A 19,702-nucleotide genomic window follows, 5' to 3' on the forward strand; every position below is an offset into this window, starting at 1 on the left:
AACCATAATTTACCGTCTTATTTAACTCCATGGAATATTGTAGATTTTAAACTTTTAAAAGTTACCTCAAAATCCACAAGAAAGAAAATGACAACAAAATGCATCAGGGTAGGTGGAATACTATAACAACACGGATATTGTTATATTATTCCACCCACCTTAATGCTGAGCCTTTAGGGGTTGCCACACCATAGCCTTTGGAATCCAGATTTCCACCAACTTTCATTGTATCGCACGGTTTTCTCTGCTCAATGTACTCATTCATGGTTGACTCCAGCAGGAAGGCGAATTTTCCCTTGGACTTCCGCACTCGGGCCACCCCATCTGCTGTTGTTTTGGTAAACACAGATGGCTCTGCCGATTTCATGTAAGACCACATTTTCTCGTACACAGCAATTTTGGATCTCTGTAACAAAGACATAAGAGTTCTTCAAACTGTCAGATACGAAATCTGGGAGAGGCTTTACTGCAGGAGTTATCAAACATTTTTGATTGCAGTCCACAGTAAGAAAAATGTGTTCCACTGCAACCTAGCAGACACTTTCAGACATATGTCAATGCCTTTCTAAAACAGGTTTCTCAAAGTACTTCCCCCCCTTACAACGTGTGATGTCCTCTGATATTTTCTATTCTAATTCACTTTGAAAAATGCTGGTCATGATCCACTGAATTGATTTCATGACCCCACTAATTGGTTACAATCTGGTTTGAAAAACACTTTGTGATTTCAATCTTCCTCTCAATGAAGAAATCTTTCCCCATGACACCCCACTATCTCCTATGTAATCCTTACTTGCCTGAAAAATGTTGTGGAAGAGTGTAAAATCATTTTAGCCCATCCCAGCACAGGACATCAATTTTTGCAAGAAAGCACTTCCATATTCTTAGCTGATCTTTGTTTTTCTATAACCTCCACCTTATAGCACTGCTGCTAGAGCTATGTGAAGTAGTTCTATACATCCTTTTGCACTGTGATCCTTCAGTTATTGCAAAGCTTTTATTATGTCTCTTCTTCATCTTTTGATTAGAAACTCCACTGACTGATGCTGTTTGCAGAACTCTCACATCTATGGTATCCCCAGGTGTGTGACCATAATAGAATTTTTAAAAAACCCACTTCTTGCTACTGGAGCATTATTTTCTATCAATGTTGCCTGAGTTTGCACTAATGTGTTTAGTCATTCATTCATTCATACGACACATATTTATTGAGCATCTGTTATAGACAAACACTCTACTGGAGGTGTGAAAAATATTATAGAGTGAATAGAGTTCTTCTCTCAATTCAGGTTGAGGGCAAACCAAAACTATGCTTTTTGATCAAACCAAGTCTCCCTCATCTTTACCTTCTTGAATTTTGAATTTCATCCTATTAAATTTCATTGCAATTCAAATGGTCTTTAACACACATATTGAATGTTTGATGTGTCTCTAGTTCTGTTACTCATCCTGGAAAATTAAAGAAAGAACAATCACAATGACCCCAGAACTCCCAATTAAGTTGGGAGCTAGGTCTTAAGGAATGCAAACCCTGCAGGAAAATTCTAAGATGATATTTGACAAAAGGTGAGATAGCATGGCAAAACCCACAAACTTATACCATATTTTCAAGTGTCCTTCTATGAGGTTTCCTATATATCTCAACTGTTTGATTAGTTATTTAGTTGCTCTCCTCTGAACTTTGGCCAGATGCATTGCATTTTTCTTGAGGCTTGCTTGGACTGGTCCAAAGGATTCCAGGGGGCTGGAACACCCAGAGCTATCACTATGAAAATTAAGCATTATGGCAATCAGACTCTCACTGAGGCCCTCAATGAGTCACTGAATCTGTTCACTGAGAAAGGAACATGCTTGGTTTGCATAAAGTACAGCAAAAAAGCTAGTAGGTCTGAAGCTGAATGAACCAAAGGGAGAATGGTAGGAAATGAGCTTAGAAAGATAATCAGAGATCAGATATTGTAGGGTCTATTATAGATCATGATAAAAAGTTTGGATTTATTCTACATGTGATAAGAAACTAATGGAAGATGTTTGAGGAAGTGTGTGATAGGATCTGATATAAAGTTTTAAAGGATCGCTCTGATGTATGGAGAATAGACTATAAGGTGGGCCAGAGTGGATGCAAGGAGATTAGTTTGGAGGTTGTTCTAATAGTCCAGGGGATAAAATGTCTGTGACTTGGACTGGGGTGGGAGCAATGGAAGTGGAAAAAAAAGAGACTGGATTCAATATATGCTTTGGGGAAAGAGCAAACAAGTCTTGCTGACAGATATCTCCAACTAATGGACCTATAGACACTTTCAGATTAAACACTTTCAATCCAAACTTATTTCCTTCCTTACACAGTCTGGCTCTCCTTCTACATTATACCAACAAATCACTGCCCATCCAAGCTAGGTTTGGTTTTACTCTTCCCGTGCTCTCTCATTATGCCATGCTTATTCTAGCACAGAAAAGCCTGCAAAATCTGTCTTTTCTTTTTCTTTCTGTTCTCATGATCATTGCCTGCCCTTGGTCAGACTCTCATCTCTTGTTTTGGTCTGGACTCTATTGTCTCCTGACTGGCAATCTCCTTGCTTAATTTCTCTCTTCAATTTATCTTCCAGTGATTCTTCCAAAATGCAAATATGCTCATGTTACTTCCTTCTTACAAATCTTCTGATAGTTCCCTAATACCTGCAGGATAATATCCAAACTCCTCTGAATTATATTCAAGAGTGCTTAGGATGTTGGATGCTCTTCTGTATTCCAGTCACACTGGACTGCTCACTGTTTACTGAAATAAGCCACATACTTTCATGTCTTATGCCTTTGATTATGGTTTTGCTTCTGCCTGAATTGCTTTCTTCATCCTACAAGATCCAGAGCAAATGTCACAAATTCTGTGAAATCCTTCCAGACTCTCTGCTGCTCCCACAGAAGTGCTTTCTTGGTTGTTCTGCCAAAGCATGTTGCTCACACCTTTGCTATAGAACTTCTCATATTGTATTAATATGAATTGTGTATGTATCTGCCTTTCCTTTGTTACTTGAGCATTTCCTGAAGACAAAGTTCATGCCCTATTCATCTTGGTACCCACTTGGCAGCCAGCAAAATGCCTGATACATAGTAGCACCTAAAGATATGTTTACTTAATAACTAAAGCTTAGGGTTGATTAGTGTGACAGCCAGATTGCTGGTCGAAGGTATCAGAAGGTTGGTTAGAAATGGCTACCAGCGCTTGCTTTCTAGTACTGTAGAATTATAGAACTGAAGTTTTCCCAAAGGTCATTGGGTCCAGTCATCCAATAAACCAACCAGGATGCATGCTTTGCAATCGTCTTTTAAAATCCTACTTTACCTGCATCTGATGCCCAAACCAATAACTATTCCCTTTATAGACCATAATAATCAAAGTGTGAATAAGCAAATAATGAAATCTCACCCATAGACATTTATGCTTATACCATAAATTTTCCTCATCTGACACATAATGAAATAAATTGTCAATGACTTTATTTCAACAAGAGTTTCCTAGTCTATTGCCCAAAGAAGTAAAAGCAAATAATTCCAACATAAAGAAAATATAAAAATAATGTAAGAATTCCTGTGTACCTGCCAGAAAGCTTAAGAAATTGAACATTATGAAGTTCATTGAAATTTATCTTCTCCTCCCTAGTTGCATACTCCCCACTCACCAAAAGGAACTACTATTCTAATTCATCCTTTATCATTCCCTTGTACCTCTTTATTCTTTTATTAGAGAAAAACATATTCCCTTTGTAATGGTTATTATAGCACTTCAATCTATGGATACACAATACTTTATTTACCCAATCCCCCTTTGAGGGACTCAGATCAGTTCCAGTATTTTTTTTTGTCATTATATATAATACAGTGTTTTTGTGTACTTATAGAGAGGTACATTATATTCTTCATCTTGGCTTAATAAGACTGGAGTACAAGGTGGGGTGGAGATGAGGAGATTTCTGACCAATTTGTCTCTAACACTATTTGCAAGTAGGTCATTGATTCCAAAGAGAAATTTCTAAGGCAGGGGCATGGGATCCATGGATTCTGATCCAAGTGTAGTATAATTTGGACTCATTTACTTCATCATTTACTTGAGATCTTTGATTGCTGATACAGGTTAAAAGGTTTATTCCTTTAGGTAATGATGCATTTCTGGGAGAATAAATGACAGTGCTTAAAGTGGGCACTTTAAATGTGTGTGGTGTACATGCAGCAGATATTAATGAACACAGTGAATGACAAATTACTTAGTGGCAGAAATGATTGGGCCCTGGCTGATAACTGAATTCTGAAGGAGGTTAGAAAGGGGAAAAAGAAATGACTCATAAGTGAAAAAAATTAAGCTGAAACGTTTATCTTCCTAACTAGTATTTAAGTGACAGTATAACATTCAGAACAAAATAAAGGAGAAAAAATCACTAGAATTTTCTTTCTTTTTTTATCATCTGTCTTATTTTGCCTGAAATATCAAAAGCAATAAAAGGGATTGAATCTTAGTTCAATCATCTGGGAGAAATTTAGAAAATTATGAGCAGGATGTGTAATAACAAGTTCATTTTTCTCCAACTTGATATGATTTTATTCTTTTATCCCACAGAGCACCACTTTGTGTCAAAGAAGGAACAAACACAGTTATGCAGAGAGGTTATGAGAAATTCTCATAGAACTGACAGATAATTAGCAAATAAAATCAAAAGAGAAATGCATGATTGAAGGAGAAACAGATCAATCCCTAACGGAAGATAAAATTAAGGGAGTCAACAGTTGTAATTCCAACTATTTGTAATGAATCAAGAAACTTAAAAATATAGAGAAATTTTTCTTTTTGTAGTGGTGAAAATTTGAATCTTAGGCCCTCTTAGTCTGGTGCATGGAAGCAAGTGCTGAGTAAGTCACTTGGTCCAACACTCATTATCTCTTTGCAATGCAATGGTGTTGGTTGTTTCTAGTCATCGTGCAAATAGTGACTCTCTAGTGCTGAAAGTATTCCTCTGTAGACCAGTGTAAGTACAAGGTAAAGTCATAGTGCTGTGGTTAAGGGTGCAGAGTCAGATTACTTGGGGTTGAATCCCTCTTGCTAGGTCCATAAATTATCTAACCTCTATATGCCTTGATTACCTCATTTACAAAATGGAATGAATTTTTTTTTTATAAAACAATGTCTATTCAAAGATTTATTGAGAGAAATTTAATTTATTGGGAGAAATACATTCTTAGAACAGTACCTGAAACACAGGAAGTGGTGAAAAACGTGTATTTTGCATAATGTATTGAACATACATATGTATTTGCATATGTATTTAACATAATGTATAAAAACATTGTGTATTTTATTGTAAAGGAAGTATAATTCATTTTAATGGCAGAATTTATTTTAATAGCATTGTAAATTAGTTTTATCCCATATTTATGGAATGATTTCCTTTTATGAGGGCTATCATATGTTAAATTTTAATGGTATATTTGGGTCTCCAGACGTATTCTTGAAGAATTCCCATGGTCTACTGTTAACAAAAATTGTTATCATTGGATTTTGCATTTTTCAAATTTTGTTGGTGGGGGGAAATGGGTAAAATAGCAAATTTTCCTTTTTAAATTTATGTTTTATAGTTTTTTTTTGAGTTTCTACATTAAAATCCTCATTAACCAGATCACTATTTCTGGGGAAATCTGATGAATAAAATTTTCTGTTTTCTTATGAGTTAAAACAGAATATCCACTTGGTCAGTAGAACATCCAGTTGGAGTATATAGAATAATACAATATCAGGGCTAGAAGTTACCTTCAAATCTATCTTGTTCAGCCTCTCACCCAGTGAAGCAATAGCTTCTTAGTTCTAATGACTCTAGTGGTGAGGTACTCTAGCTCACAGAAGTTTAGGAGGTACCTAATTCCATGGGGGTAATTCAAGTTGATAGAAAGTTCTTTTTATTAGGCTGACATTCTTAATGAAAGTGTCTTCTATCCAATCAGTTGCCACTTTCTGCTTCCATTTTTCTGTTATATGTAGCACCAATTTTATTGCTTACTAATGGTGCTCCCAGGCAAATCTGAGATTTTCAGAGTATGGAGCATGTCTTTTTTGTCTCTGCATGCCAAGTATCTAGCATAATGCCTGGCATGTAGTAAATTCTCAGTATGTGTCTGTGGAATGAATGAATATTAAAATTTAAGTGCCATTGCTAGTTCTAATTCTTCATTCTTTAGTGACTCAGAATAATATGCTCTCTTTTCCATACAATGTACAGCCTGAAATCTGTTACCACAATGACCATTACAGTGTCACCTGTTAATTGCCTCTCTTACAGGCTAAACATTTTAAGGGCCTTCACTTTTGCTTGTATGACATGAATTCTAGTCAACTCCCCTTTTCTGGTCATACTCTTCTAGATGCTTTTTAATTTTTCAAAGTCCCTTCTAAAATGTCCCCTCAGCCTTAATCACAAATATGCCTGATGTACTGGCATTAACACAAAGGACAACAGAACCATCTCTTCTCATGATTTGGACATGAACATAATTTTCCCCTTCAATGCTTTTCCAAAAGTTGATAGTCCAGAATTAACTGAATTAACAAAAGAGACTGATAAACTGGAAGCATAATTATCAACAGAAGCATAGCATAAACAAATTCCTTTTATGGTATTAATTTACTGTTAGAGTGCAAAGGATTGCATTATTTGCAAAGAGAGCAGTATTGGTGTTTGTGACATATCTATGACCCAAACATGTTTGATGTGTTCTGAATGAATAGTTTGAGAGAACAGAATGAAGGCAAGGTCAGGGGAAGATGGCTTTAGGCTCTTTGTATCCCAGTGTCCTAAAGAGGACAGAGCTTTATTTATTTATTTGGCCAACTATGCCTGTATAGTCCATTTCCATTACTACCTTGTACATATACACCAAAGAGAGGATAGAATTGACTTTGGGGTGCTCAGCCTCCATCCCACTCTCCCTATTGCATTGTCTGCCTCCCTCGGTCATACATCCTGTACCCCTTTTTTGGCATCAGCAGTCTTGGTCCTCATGGAGATGTTCACTGATATTACAAGGGCTTCTGTTGCCACAGAACAAGGGATTGTTTTATTTGAACAGGGGATTTGTGTCTCCAGAAGAAGAATGGATCTCTTGGCATTGTAAAAGGGGCTTTTAGGAGCTGGAGAAGTACAGTTCTGTGTATAGGACACTAGGAGAAGGAAATATGGTAAAAGGTCCAAAGAGAAATGACTTTACCTCTCTCCTTTTGCCTTGCCTAACTTTATTATGGACTACTTATTGCTTGACAATTTAGTCAACTTCTTCTCTAGACCATACCTTGAGTTATAATCATACTATAATTTTAAACTATAGCATGTTTTTTCTTCTTAATCATTTAGCTCCTCCTGCCTTTTAATAAAGGCTCAGATGTCATTGCTAGCTGGTACAAATTCCAAAGGGTGGCTTTGGGTGTCAGTGTGCCTGAACTGAGCACTAACAGAACTCCTATTACCTTTGGACATTTAGGAGCAAATGTTGCCTCACAGAATTTATCAAATACCAGGATATGGACAGGTGATCCTTAGAGGGCAAGCCACTAGAAGGAAAGGAAGCTGATGATGCAGCTGTTCTAGAGAGTTCCTAACTTGCCCTATTCTACCCCGTATTCTTTGCCTTTTTAAATATCTGTGCTTGTGTGTCCTAGTCAGGTGGGAAAGTAGGAGACTAGGAGTTTAAAGTTGTGGATGGGGTAGACCTACTCTTAAGTTCTTTAGCAAAGTCATAAATCTCAGTTCTACAGAAATTTTTTAAGTTTGTGACCCTGACAATGGGAATTTCAAATACTTGGTTTAGACCCATGAATGTTGCCTATGATACAACTTTTCAGATATTCCTCTTCTTTACTCACAGAGGTCTCACATTTGTCAAACTAAAAGCAGGAGATAGTTGAATACCATTAAACTTTCTGATTGCAAGGTGTAAAATTCTATTTGCAAATGTAAAATATCTGTTTCTGGTTAGCAAGGTAATTTTACACATGCCATCACTGAACCCCTACAGTAGCCCTGTGAGGTCGGTCCAGCAGCTACTTGTTTGTTCATTGCTTAACCCTCAGCACCAAGAATAGTATAGTGTCTGAGCCCAGTAATGCTCAGTAAATATTTGTTTAATGAATAAATAGGTTGAATTCATGTTTTATGATTGAGGGAATTCAGGGTAAGAGAGAGTGTTATGGTTTAGATGTGGTGTCCCCCAAAAGCTCATGTGTGAGACAATGCAAGGTTTGGAGGATAAATTATTGGGTTATACCCTTAACATAATCAGTTAATTAATCCCTGACTAGGAAGAAAGTGGAGGCAGGTGTGGCTGGAGGAAGTGGTTCATTGGGGGCATGGCTTTGGAGTATATATTTATCTGACAAGCAGCAATGTCTCTCTGTTTCCTGATCATCATGTGACCTGCTTCCCTCTGCCACACTCTTCCTCCATGACATCCTGCCTCACTTTGAGACCTGAGGAATAGAGCCTGCTGTCTATGGATTGAGACACTGAAACCGTGAGTCCCCAAATAAACTTTTTCTCCCCTACAATTGTTCTGCTCAGATCTTTCAGTCGCAGCAGTAAAAAAGCTGACTAAAACAGAGTCAACAACCAGAGGTGTCCAAGTAGGCTTTTGCCCATTTGCTCATTTCTATCCATCTACCCGAAATCACTACCAATAGACAAGTCTGGGAAAAACTGTGTGCTTGCTGGTGAGGAGTTGCCAGTTAAGTCTCAACCACAATGTCACCTTGAAGGATCTCCTATGTAGAAATTTGAGGATTTGCCGCTGACTCAATAACTTGCCCCAGGTCACACAGCTAATGAGGAACAATGCTGAGACACCTCTCAAGTCTGCTGAATTGAAGGTTACAGACAGATTTTTCCCAACAACCCCAGCCTCCTTTGCTGTAACACTCACAATATTGTTTTTGATAAAAAAGAACAGCTCACCTTCAAAAACATCGTTTACTTTTTGTCCAAGCTTTTGTTTTAGAATTGGGATAAATTGTAAATTAATACCAGTTCCCTCCCACTAAGACACTGGAATTAGTCAATGTTCTTGTCACTTACTGTAACAGTCCCCTAGTGTCCATAGTTCACTACATGAGGGGTCAGAGCAATTTGAGGCAGAAGAGGAAGAGCACATCTGGCTTGCTAAATGCATCTGATACATGTTTATTTTTTTCCATAAGTGCTTTGAAGAAATCAGTAGCTCTGATGAAGTGCATTTGCAAACTGGAATCATAGGATTTTACATTTCCTCCCAAAGCAAAGGAAATGGTTTCCATTTTGATTTGGAACAAGGCACACAGGAAATGATTTCATTTCCAAAGTATGATTGAAACCCTGATTTCATTGTCTTTCCTTCACTGAGGTTTGCACATTTTAAAAACATTCAGAATTCAGACAAGTATGGCTTGTCAGTTTCCGTTGGCTTCAATCAGCGACTGTCTTGTGACTGTGTTTTGGTGAAAACAGGGAAGAAGGGAAAGAAATGCTGATTTCTATTCTTAACTTTTCTATTGGTATATTATGATCCTGTCTGACTTATTTTGGGGGCTGGGCTCTTAGATAACTTTAGTTTTGGAGCTGGAGGTCACTTTTGCCTAGACCTTGAGAGTTGTCCTAAAATGTCAAGTACTCACTCCAAATGCCTTTGTCTAACATTTTCAAACTGTATTCTAAATTCCGAGGACAGGTTTCCCTCTACCTCAAGGAGTGCTATTTCAAATGTCTCCTTTCTAAAGTTATAGATGACAACTTAGCTATGTTTCCAGTGACCTTTCTAGGGTCCCTTCCTGGCATGCAAATTCAGTTGTTATTCTAATTCATCTTCTGCCTTTCTTGCCAAGTGAGACTAAGCATATTTTAATGGGTTGAAAGTAATGTTAGTGGCTGAGAGACTTTGAAATCCAGAGTCAACAAACTCTTGATGAAAATGTTTCTAAGGTTCTGTTGCCCTATTTTGTGGGGTAGGGAATAGAGGAAGGAACATAGTATCCTTTACTTCTGTGCCTCCCAATCAGAAATAATTTTGTCTCCCAGGAAATATTCAGCAACATTTAGAGACTTTTTTTTGGTACCAGGGACTGAACTCAGGGGCACTCTACCACTGAGCCACATTTGCAGCCCTATTTTGTATTTCTTTTTTTTTAAAATTTAGAGACAGGGTTTCAGTAAGTTGCTTAGCACCTCTCTTTTGCAATCCTCCTGCCTCAGCCTCCTGAGCTGCTGGGATTTTTAAAATTGTCATAAACTGTAAAGTGGAGCACTACTGGTATCTAATGAGTATAAGCTAGGGACACTATTAAAAATCCTACAATGCACAGCACAGTCCCTAAAACCAAGAATTATCTGGTCTCAGATGTCAATAGTGGTAAGGTTGAGAAACCCTGCTAATGGAGATATCATTGAGTGGGGAAAACATTCATGAACTAGCATTTAATTGAGCACATACTTTGTACCAGGCTCTACTTTATGTGTTTTACATGTGCCAATTCATATAATCCTCATAACAACTCTAAGGAATAGATTATTTTGTTACCCTATTTTTAAAATGCAGAAACTTAGGCACGGAGAAGTTAAGTAAATTGCCAAGGCCACATAGCTGGTACATGGGGAGCTGGGAACCCATGTAGGCTTCAGTTTGTGTTCTTAACTACTACAATACACTACATTTTCCCCAGATAGGCTATTGAATGATTATCAGTCATATAGTAGGACTGGGCTTGGGTCCACCCAAATTCTGCTTGAAATGATGCCTAACTTCAAAGGGCATTTTATTGTTAGTATTCCTACCCTGAAATGTGAGCTTGAGGACAAAGGTATCTTGCTCTTAATGAACATATAAATCCCACTTTTAAAACCAGAAATTGACAAGTTATATTTTCCTCCTTATTTTGAGAATGAAAATATGTAATAATGGACTATGAGGATTTTTATCAAGTAAGACTGTGACTCAACTTTTTTAAAAATATATTTTTTTAGTTGTAGATGGACACAATACCTTTATATTATTTGTTTATTTTTATGTGGTGCTGAGGATCAAACCTAGTGCCTCACATGTGCCAGGCAAGGGCTCTACCACTGAGCCACAACCCCAGCCTGTGAGTCAACTTTTATTATTGCAGATACTCCTCAATTTTCACTCCCTCTCCTGAGTGGTGCCATCTTTACCCCTCCTTTCCCCATGTTCCTTACTAGGCACAATATGTCCTTCCCCACCCCACCCTGATATCAGAAAAAGATGATAAATGTTTATACTGAGGTATAAATGATAGACAATAAAGTGTGATTCTCCTAAAAGGAGAACTTGCATTATAGCAAACAAACAAACAGAACACCCAACGGAATGATAGCTTAATGGTGGATATATCAACTGGGTAAATAAGGTGTGTGTGTGTGTATATATTGAAAAGCTGACTTTGCTGACTATGTGCCTTCATGTTGAGACTGTAGACTCTGTTTTCCAAATAAAGAATGGGCCACAGAGAAAGTGTGCCTGCCATACCTTTTTACTACTAAATAGAGCAAAGCCTAAATTTCCTGTTTCCCAAGCCATACATTGCCTCTAGGCCTGCTATCACTATTGAACACTCCAGGGTCATTTCTCTCAATAAAATTTTATCTTCTGCAATTCAGAACCTATCACCCCTGACCAACTGTATTTTTACTTTCTATAAGTAAAATATTCAAAAGATATGTTCAATACTCTTGTTATTCTTGAATCAATTAATTGTAGTGCAGACACCAAATCTGACAATGTGCATCTTAAGAAGTGAAAGGAAAAAAAATGGTATACTGTTAGAATAATCTATCCTGGAATTGCAATATTTTGTTTCCACAGTGGCCATTTCTTCCAGGTTCCCAGAGAGAGAATTATTTTCATATTGAGGGGAAAAAAGCAATAAAGAAAATAAAGGATTTACTTAGGATATCCAGAAGAGCCCAAATTTTCTACTTAATGTTTTAAGGAGTGTTATGTACTTGAAAGGAATTAAAAGGATGAAAAGTTCTGTTAAAGCCAGCTCATATGTTCTCTATCTGTTGGTGATATATCCCTGGGAAACTATTGATGACTTCTCCAGTGATTCTAATTTAATTGGCCCAAGGTGGGGCCAACATTTAAAAGCAATGCTTCTTAGGTGATTCTACTCTGTGATCTGAATTTAGAACAATTAAGGATGATCCTACAATAGCAATAACTCACTTCCAGTTATTGCAATGAATACTGACAATTAGAAGGCTACAATTTATTGAGCACTGACACACACCAGGAATGGTGCTTCACACAATGTATAAGTATTGCTTAAGATGATCTTGTGCTAGGCATGGTGGTGCACACCTGTAATCCCAGTGGCTCAGGACCAGCCTCTGCAACTTAGTGAGGCACTAAGCAACTTAGCAAGACCCTGTCTTAAAATATATAAAACGGTCTGGGTATGTGGCTCAGGGGTTGAGCCCCCTCCCCCAGGTTTGATCCCCAGTTTTAAAAAACAGATGATCTTGTGAAACCCATATTATCCCTGTTTTCTTGAGGAGGTAATTAAGACTTATAGAAGTTAATTTACTTGTTCAAGATGACACAGCTGGTTAAATATCCAGCCCTGACATCACTAAACTTAAGGCTCATTTATCCAACTGCCCACCTGAAATCTCTACTTGAAGATCTCATAGGCATCTCCAACTTTGCATGGAAAAAATAGAACTCCTGATTCCTCCTATCCATGCTGGCTACTCTTGCCAATGTTGTACAGCAAAAAAATGGCTCCACCATCCAATTTGTCTAGTTGCTTGGGCCCAAATCTTAACTCATCCTTAACTTTTTTCTTTGCCTCATATTGCACAACCTGCCAGCTCAGTCTTCAAAATATATTCAAAATGCAACCACCTTCACCCTAATCCAAACCAACCATTGGTCACCTGCAATATTTTGATCAATTCTTAAGCAGTTTCCCTGCTCTTCAAATTTTCTATTCACATGGATGTCTGAGTGATCATTTTGCACGTATATTAGATTATGTCATTCCTCTGTTCAAAGTCCTCTAAATGACTTCCTATCAAATTGAATGAAACCTAAATCTTTATTTATTTATTTATTTATTTATTTATTTATTTTCATGTGGTGCTGAGAATCAAACCCAGGGACTTGCACATGCCAGGTGAGCGCTCTACTGCTGACCCACAACCCCAGCCCCTAAAATCTTTATTAAGACTTAGAAAGCCCAGCCCAATAAGTTCTGGCTTATTGTCTTTGCAGTCCTTATTTCATAACATTCTTTTCTTCTTTCACTTCTCTCAAACTGTATGAGAAGTTTTCTTCAAACCAGCCAAGCTCATTTCCATGTCAGGGACTTTGCTTGGGCTCTTCTGTCTGAAGTGCTTTTCTGCCTACCATATACTACTCCATGACTGCATGTCCTGCTCCCTCACTTCATTCAGATATCAGAAAGACTTTCTTCAATCAGCTGAGATGAAACAGCATCCCCAATATTTTGTCTCTTAACCTGATTTTTCTCCTTTTCACTTAACACTAAACAAAGCATGGTATATACATATTTTTTTTCTCACCATAATGAGCAAAAGGACTTTGTTTTGAGCTGTTTACACAGTGGCTGTCACATAGCCTATATTCAACAAATATTAACTGAATGAATAGTTGCAATTTAAACCTGGATCATTTGACACCAAAGTCTATCTTCACTCCCTCTCTTTCCTTCCAAAGCTTAGAGAAGAAAAGTAGTAACTCCAAGGTTGCATAGATAAGGTGACATAATTAGCATTCAAATCTAGGTCATTTGGCTTCCAAACCCTGTGCTTTTCCTAATATTACACACTGCCTCCCAGTGGACGAATTGCTAGGGACTACATTGACTAAAGTGTGAACTGGTTGAGGTTTATTTCTCTGACTCGTCTTTGAACATGATTTTACAGAGCCTAATCTTCTTCTTTGGTTCAATTTGAAGACTATACAACATTCTCTGAGGTAAAATTCATCAGTAAAATGACCCAGTAGCCTGTTATAGGGCCCTAAATCCTACCATTAGAGATAATGCCTTCTGTTTGGACAAGTTACTTCAATTTCTCTAGGTCTCTAATAATTGTCTGAGCAATGAAGACAGAATATTAAATGAGATAATTCATACAAAGCCCCAGCACAGTGCCCGTAGTAAGTCCTTAACGAATTAGATTATGCTCTCATGGCAAATAGGAAGCTAACACAACCCATATACATCACCTTTGTATGATGTAGTTTATTTGAGAATTTGTGCCAGAAGATCTGGGGGGAATCAAGATAGATTTTAGGGAGGGAGGACAAGATGGAGTGCCACCCTGATAAGTCAGGGGCACATGAAGACATATGCATATGTGGATGGCAGGAAGAATGGTGTCAGGGTAAGTGCTGTCAGTATTTTGGAGGCACAGACTTGAATCAAGGCTAACTCACTAGATACTTGGCAGAGAACACCTTATAAGGCTAAATGGGGCCACTAAAATGTTCAATTTCAATATATTCACACTTCACCTTCTCCTGTGGCTCTCCATTTTGAACAGTTGGGCTTAGATATAAGTCTTTTCCTCCTTGCTGTGTTAGAAGTGGTGTGGTAAGTATTATTTCTAAAGGCGCTACGCTGATTAAAAAAAGTGGCTGGCTGGGGTTTTGTCTGGCAAACACACTGACTGTGAAAGCTGCAGGAAAATTGATTTTCTGGCATTTGCGTGTCCTGGCACAAGTTCTGCTGCATGGAGGCTTAAGTTACAGAACCTTCTGGTAAGTATAGCAAGTGAGGGTGACTTCACAAAATGATTTGGTTTCACTAATCTTCATCATTTGGGTCAAGGCAGTGGCAAAATGGCAGATAAAACAACTATTTTGCTGTTAGTTCATTTACAGGGGAGTAGTCAAATAGCCACTTAATCTGATAGTCACACATAAATAGAAATCAACATTCTTCATGCTCAAACCCTGATTCCATACTGTCTTTATTTTGCTTTGGCCAATGCGAGTGCTGTGGAGAAACCACTTAGTCACCAATGCTCTGGGAGGGGCCTGCCTGTCCAAGATAAAATTTGCAGTTATGTGATGTCTTCTTTTGGTGTATAGAACAGGTCCTGAGGTTATAAACACCTGATTTTTGTACTTATTAGCTCTGTGATTTTGGGCAAATCTGAGCCTCAGTTTCCTCATTTGAAAAATGTGGACAGTAATAGTTTCTGCCTTCAGATGAAATAAATTTAGTTTAGCTCATGACAACCCTAAATTTCTCCTCTATTCAATAGTTGTATCAGGCACTATGGTAGAGTCTGTGGGGAATGAAGATGTGTCAGATGTGGTCATTATGCTCAAGAAGCTAAAAGAGATGATAGAAGGGTCATCCAATGGGACTTTATGAAATGTTCTTTAGCTGTGCTGATATGCTAATTTGTAGCCACACATGTCTGTTAAGCATTTGAAATGTGGTTAGTGCTACTGAAGAACTGGATTTCAAATGTAATTTTAATTTAAGTAGTTACATATAGCTAGTGGGTATCCTCTTGAATAGCACAGATCTCATAGTTTAAGTAAAGGAAAAACAGAGGTGTTAAAAGGCAGTAAAAGGACAACAAGAACTACTTTGTCTGATTTACTCTGATGATGGAGGTGATGAGTGCATCAAATGGAAGTCTTGCCTGCACCAATTGGGGGGCTTGCTATAGCCTAGGCTGAGGAACAGGGGAGCTAGGGACATAACTCCTATTTTATTCAGAGGTAATCTGTAGCTCTGGGCTAGCTTTCCCAGCTTGTGTTTATGGAAGGCCTCTCCAGAGAAAGGTAAACTGTATTATTTTCCTGGGCAAAAATTCCTTAGACACATGCAGGGACTGTTTCCTTTAAATTTATCCTATTTGTGTAAATTGAAAATAAATGACCTCCTGGATCTAAGAATGCCATGAAAAAATATTCTTGTTATTCCTGTCCAAAAAACAATTTCTTTCAAAAGAGTGGATCATTATACAAGAAAATATTTGTGAAAAAAAATACAGAATGATACTTTAAGTTGTGACCAGCTTGATTTTCTTTTCTTGGTTTCATAAATTCCTACATTAAGTTGTTTGGGTCATCTCTCTCCACCTTTTCTTCCCAAGGGAAGAATTCCAACAGGAGTGAGCAGCCAGGTGATAACTCACAATTTCCCCATTTTTTTTTTAACTGGTTCTTTCCTGTATCTGCTCTGATATATGGGTTGAAGAATTTAGTATAATCAAAATTGAAAGTGGTAGAATCTCTAGAGATGCTTTCTTCTAAGAATTCTAAATAACTTTGTCAAGTACTCACAAATGCCTTTGCCTAGCACTTTTAAACTGTGTTATAGTTACGTTAAGGTCACAACTGTATATTTGCCTTATCTGAGTCACCAAAGGGAGTAGAGGACCAACATTTCCTATGGAGGTAAAACTTTGGGAATTAGGCAGGTTTAATGTTATAGTCATTTGACTTGATTGCTGTTATATAGTAACTAGAGAATTGACCCAACGTATACCAAGAGCCCAAACTAAAACAAATGCTGCCAAATTATAGATTTGCTAGTCAAATCCTAATATAAAACAAAATAAAGTTAAAAAAGGAATAGAATATACTTCACTGTCATGTATATCTTTAAAAAAATAAGAAAAAAAAAGACTCATGAGCTGAAGCAGAATTTCTTTTCCCCAAAGAAGCAACTAACAAACTGTTTTTTTTTTTTTTTTTATGTTCAGGCCTGTATATTCACTACCACTATTGAACAGAAATAAAACCAAAGTCTGAAAACCCTCCAAAGTAAGCCTAATTACAACATTATTTCATTTGACTTAAGTTCCAGTAGATACAGTTTTCACTTATATTTGGTAAAGATCAATAATCAAACTGTAGTAGGAAGCCATGTTGAATCCTAAAGAACTTAGAATAAAAAAAGGAAATTGAAAGCCTGAGTTGCCTTTGCAAATTTCATGCATTTTCTAGTGCCTGTGAAATTATCCTACCTGTGGCTGGTAGGATAATTTATTAGCAATCATTGGTTTGAAATGCATTTCCCTTAAGTCCTTATTTCTGTGCCAGTAACCTATCACCAAAGAAATATAGTAATTTGAAAAACAGACCCTCTATATCTTGAGCAAGAATGTTATTTTCTCTCATTTTCCAGAAAATTCGAGTGGGCTAATAATACTTTTATGTATTTTTCTTTTAAGACTCTCCTGCTTGCCTTCTATTCTAACTCTGATCAACCAGTGGTAAACCTTTGTCAGCTGAAGTGCTAACTCTCCACTATCTCCCATACCCCAAACCCACCAAGGGTGCTACTAACAGTAGCAACAAACTAAAGTATGTTTATGCAGACCTGTCACTGCTATTAGGATAAGCTGTGGCCAACAGTTATCTGGTTTCCTTCTCCATAATTAGATGACTTGTTTCTATTAACCAAAGATTTTTAAAGCCACTTAGAAAATTTAATTTCCATTAGGATGATTTTTTTCTGCACAGTCTGACATGTAAAGACAACAGAATATTTAATTAGGAGCCTTCTATATAGTCATCTCTCTTTCAGACTTGATTTCTCTACATTCAGCCTCAAAATTGCTTGTCAGTGTTGTGGAGAAAATGGATTTCCTCCCCCCTACTGCACCTAGTGGTAATCTGCATTTCTTCTGATTTATATCCAAGTCATTCATTATCTACCTGCTGAAAAGTATGTTATTAATGAGAAGCAGGTAGGAGTCATGCTGTCCTCCCCAGGTTTAAATGAATCTTTAAGATAGTACAATCAAACAGATATGCAAAATAGACTATTAATGCAACATTAAGTTTACAAATCTGAACAAAATCAAGGAATGAAAACTTTTAAGTTTCTCATTGTTTCAGTCTTAGCAACATGGCACCTGCTGCATATATAGTATAGCATTAGGAAGATGTAGATCCAAAAACATTGAAAAAGTGATCAGTATGTGTAAAGTAGACTCCAAAATTAACTATCAGACTGCTGGAATGATGTAACCTTACCTATTCAGATTGGCTCAATCACAGGAAGTAAGTTTCAAACATCTTTGAACTTTCCTTTCCCTGGTTTGTGCGGTTTTGCACTGCTTTGCCTAGATGAGACTTTGCCTTAAATTATGTAACAGATGACTTCCTAGAGAAAGCCATGTCATAAATTAGATTCATTTTTGAAAATCAAATTTTATTCCATCAATGCATGGACTAGTTTATGTTTATTTCAGAAAATCCTCCTCCTAGGTTTCTCTGACAAGTAATGATCTGTAAACATCAAAATGCACTAAGGGATTTCTGTTTTCCAGGGAAGAATATGTTTCTAATCTGAGTAATTACTATTAATTGCTTTTATCACTTGTGAATTTTCTGATATATGGATTACTTAAGGTAGGGTCCAGCTGTGTTGGATACCCAGAGATTTTGGAAGAAAAGAAAGGAAAGCTTGAAAGATAACAAATATTTTAAAGTAGTTTTTGTTAATCTTTGGGCTGGCAGAAGGGCAAGCTCAGAGATTGCCTGGGAAGACAAAAAATATCAGTACAAAGCAAATCAAGGTGGGAGGTCCTGATACAATGTCTGCTGTGAGGCATCCCCAAAGTGCCAAGGGCAGAAAGAGGTATCCATGTTAACAGCAAGGGTCCCAGTGGAATACAATGAAAAAAAAAATTGGATCCAGCCTTACAAAAACTGATCTCATCTCCATAAAAGATAGAAAAATGACTCTCTATCAAGGGGAAAGGGAGAGGTCACTTTTTTGCAATAGTTGGGAGCCAAACTTTTGCATGGGAGATGAAGACACTGCAAAGCATGTTAGAAAGAAGGAAAGGGTCCTGTTAAGTGTTCATCATAGATATGAGCAATATATTTATCCACCTTGTTAACAGTTCCAACTTCACCCAATATGAATCATAGCAATGTCCACAGCTTACTCCTTAATCAGCGAAGGCTGCATTGATTATAAAATTGATGAACTGTTCTTGTTCACTGGTTATGTATGAAGATAGTACAATCAAACAGATATGCAAAATATATCATTTTGCAACATGGTATGTTTTGCAGACCATATTACAATCTAGGCTGGGTAATCTGGTCTCTGGGCTGGAAAACATTTCTCTCCTGCTTGAGCATTGTAATGCTCCTGCCACTACCCTGCTGCCCATATTCAAGACACCTCATGTTCATTCCTTGGATAGGTGTCTTTGATAATCGCTCTTCTGTTTACCTAACAACCATACAATGTTAAAATGGCAATGGATGGCAATGAAAGGGATGGAGGAAAAACCACAGGAATCTCATTCCTTCCTTTAAGGCCTAAGAGCCAGGATTTCAGTTTCGTTGCTACCCATCATACCACGGTTTTTCAGAAAGATGCACCCTCACTGATGCTCCTTCATAGGGATACTGGATTGACAGGGTCCAGCCCATATTCTCCTCACCAATTACTTTTGCTTGCTCCCAGGAAACTTTATCCTGCCACATGGGCACTTGAGGCTGTCCACCCACAAATTTTCTATGTGGTGAAGGTTGAATCCATGTTCTCCTTAGTGCCTTTAAGAAATGAATTCAGCTGCACTGGCTGCCCAATGTCCAGACCCAACAGGTCAAATACATAAAGGAAAAGGGAGTAAGAAATATGGAGTAGAATGTTACAGAAGTGTCTCTG

General features: G+C 37.5%; 1 protein-coding gene across 3 annotated transcripts in view; it reads right to left on the reverse strand.

The window, feature by feature from the left end:
- The window catches only part of Gria3 (glutamate ionotropic receptor AMPA type subunit 3), a 269,270-nt gene that overhangs the window by 25,378 nt on the left and 224,190 nt on the right, over window positions 1-19,702 (reverse strand). For all 3 annotated transcript variants that reach the window (XR_007344989.1, XM_048797096.1, XM_048797097.1), the window contains one exon: window positions 159-406. Coding sequence is in view for 2 of the 3 variants with exons in the window: in XM_048797096.1 (XP_048653053.1) it covers window positions 159-406 (248 nt within the window). In the remaining variant the exon portion in view is untranslated. The remainder of the gene's footprint in view (window positions 1-158; window positions 407-19,702) is intronic.

Source organism: Marmota marmota, unplaced genomic scaffold (genome assembly GCF_001458135.2).
Source record: "Marmota marmota marmota unplaced genomic scaffold, marMar, whole genome shotgun sequence".
NCBI classification, from domain to species: Eukaryota; Metazoa; Chordata; class Mammalia; order Rodentia; family Sciuridae; genus Marmota; species Marmota marmota.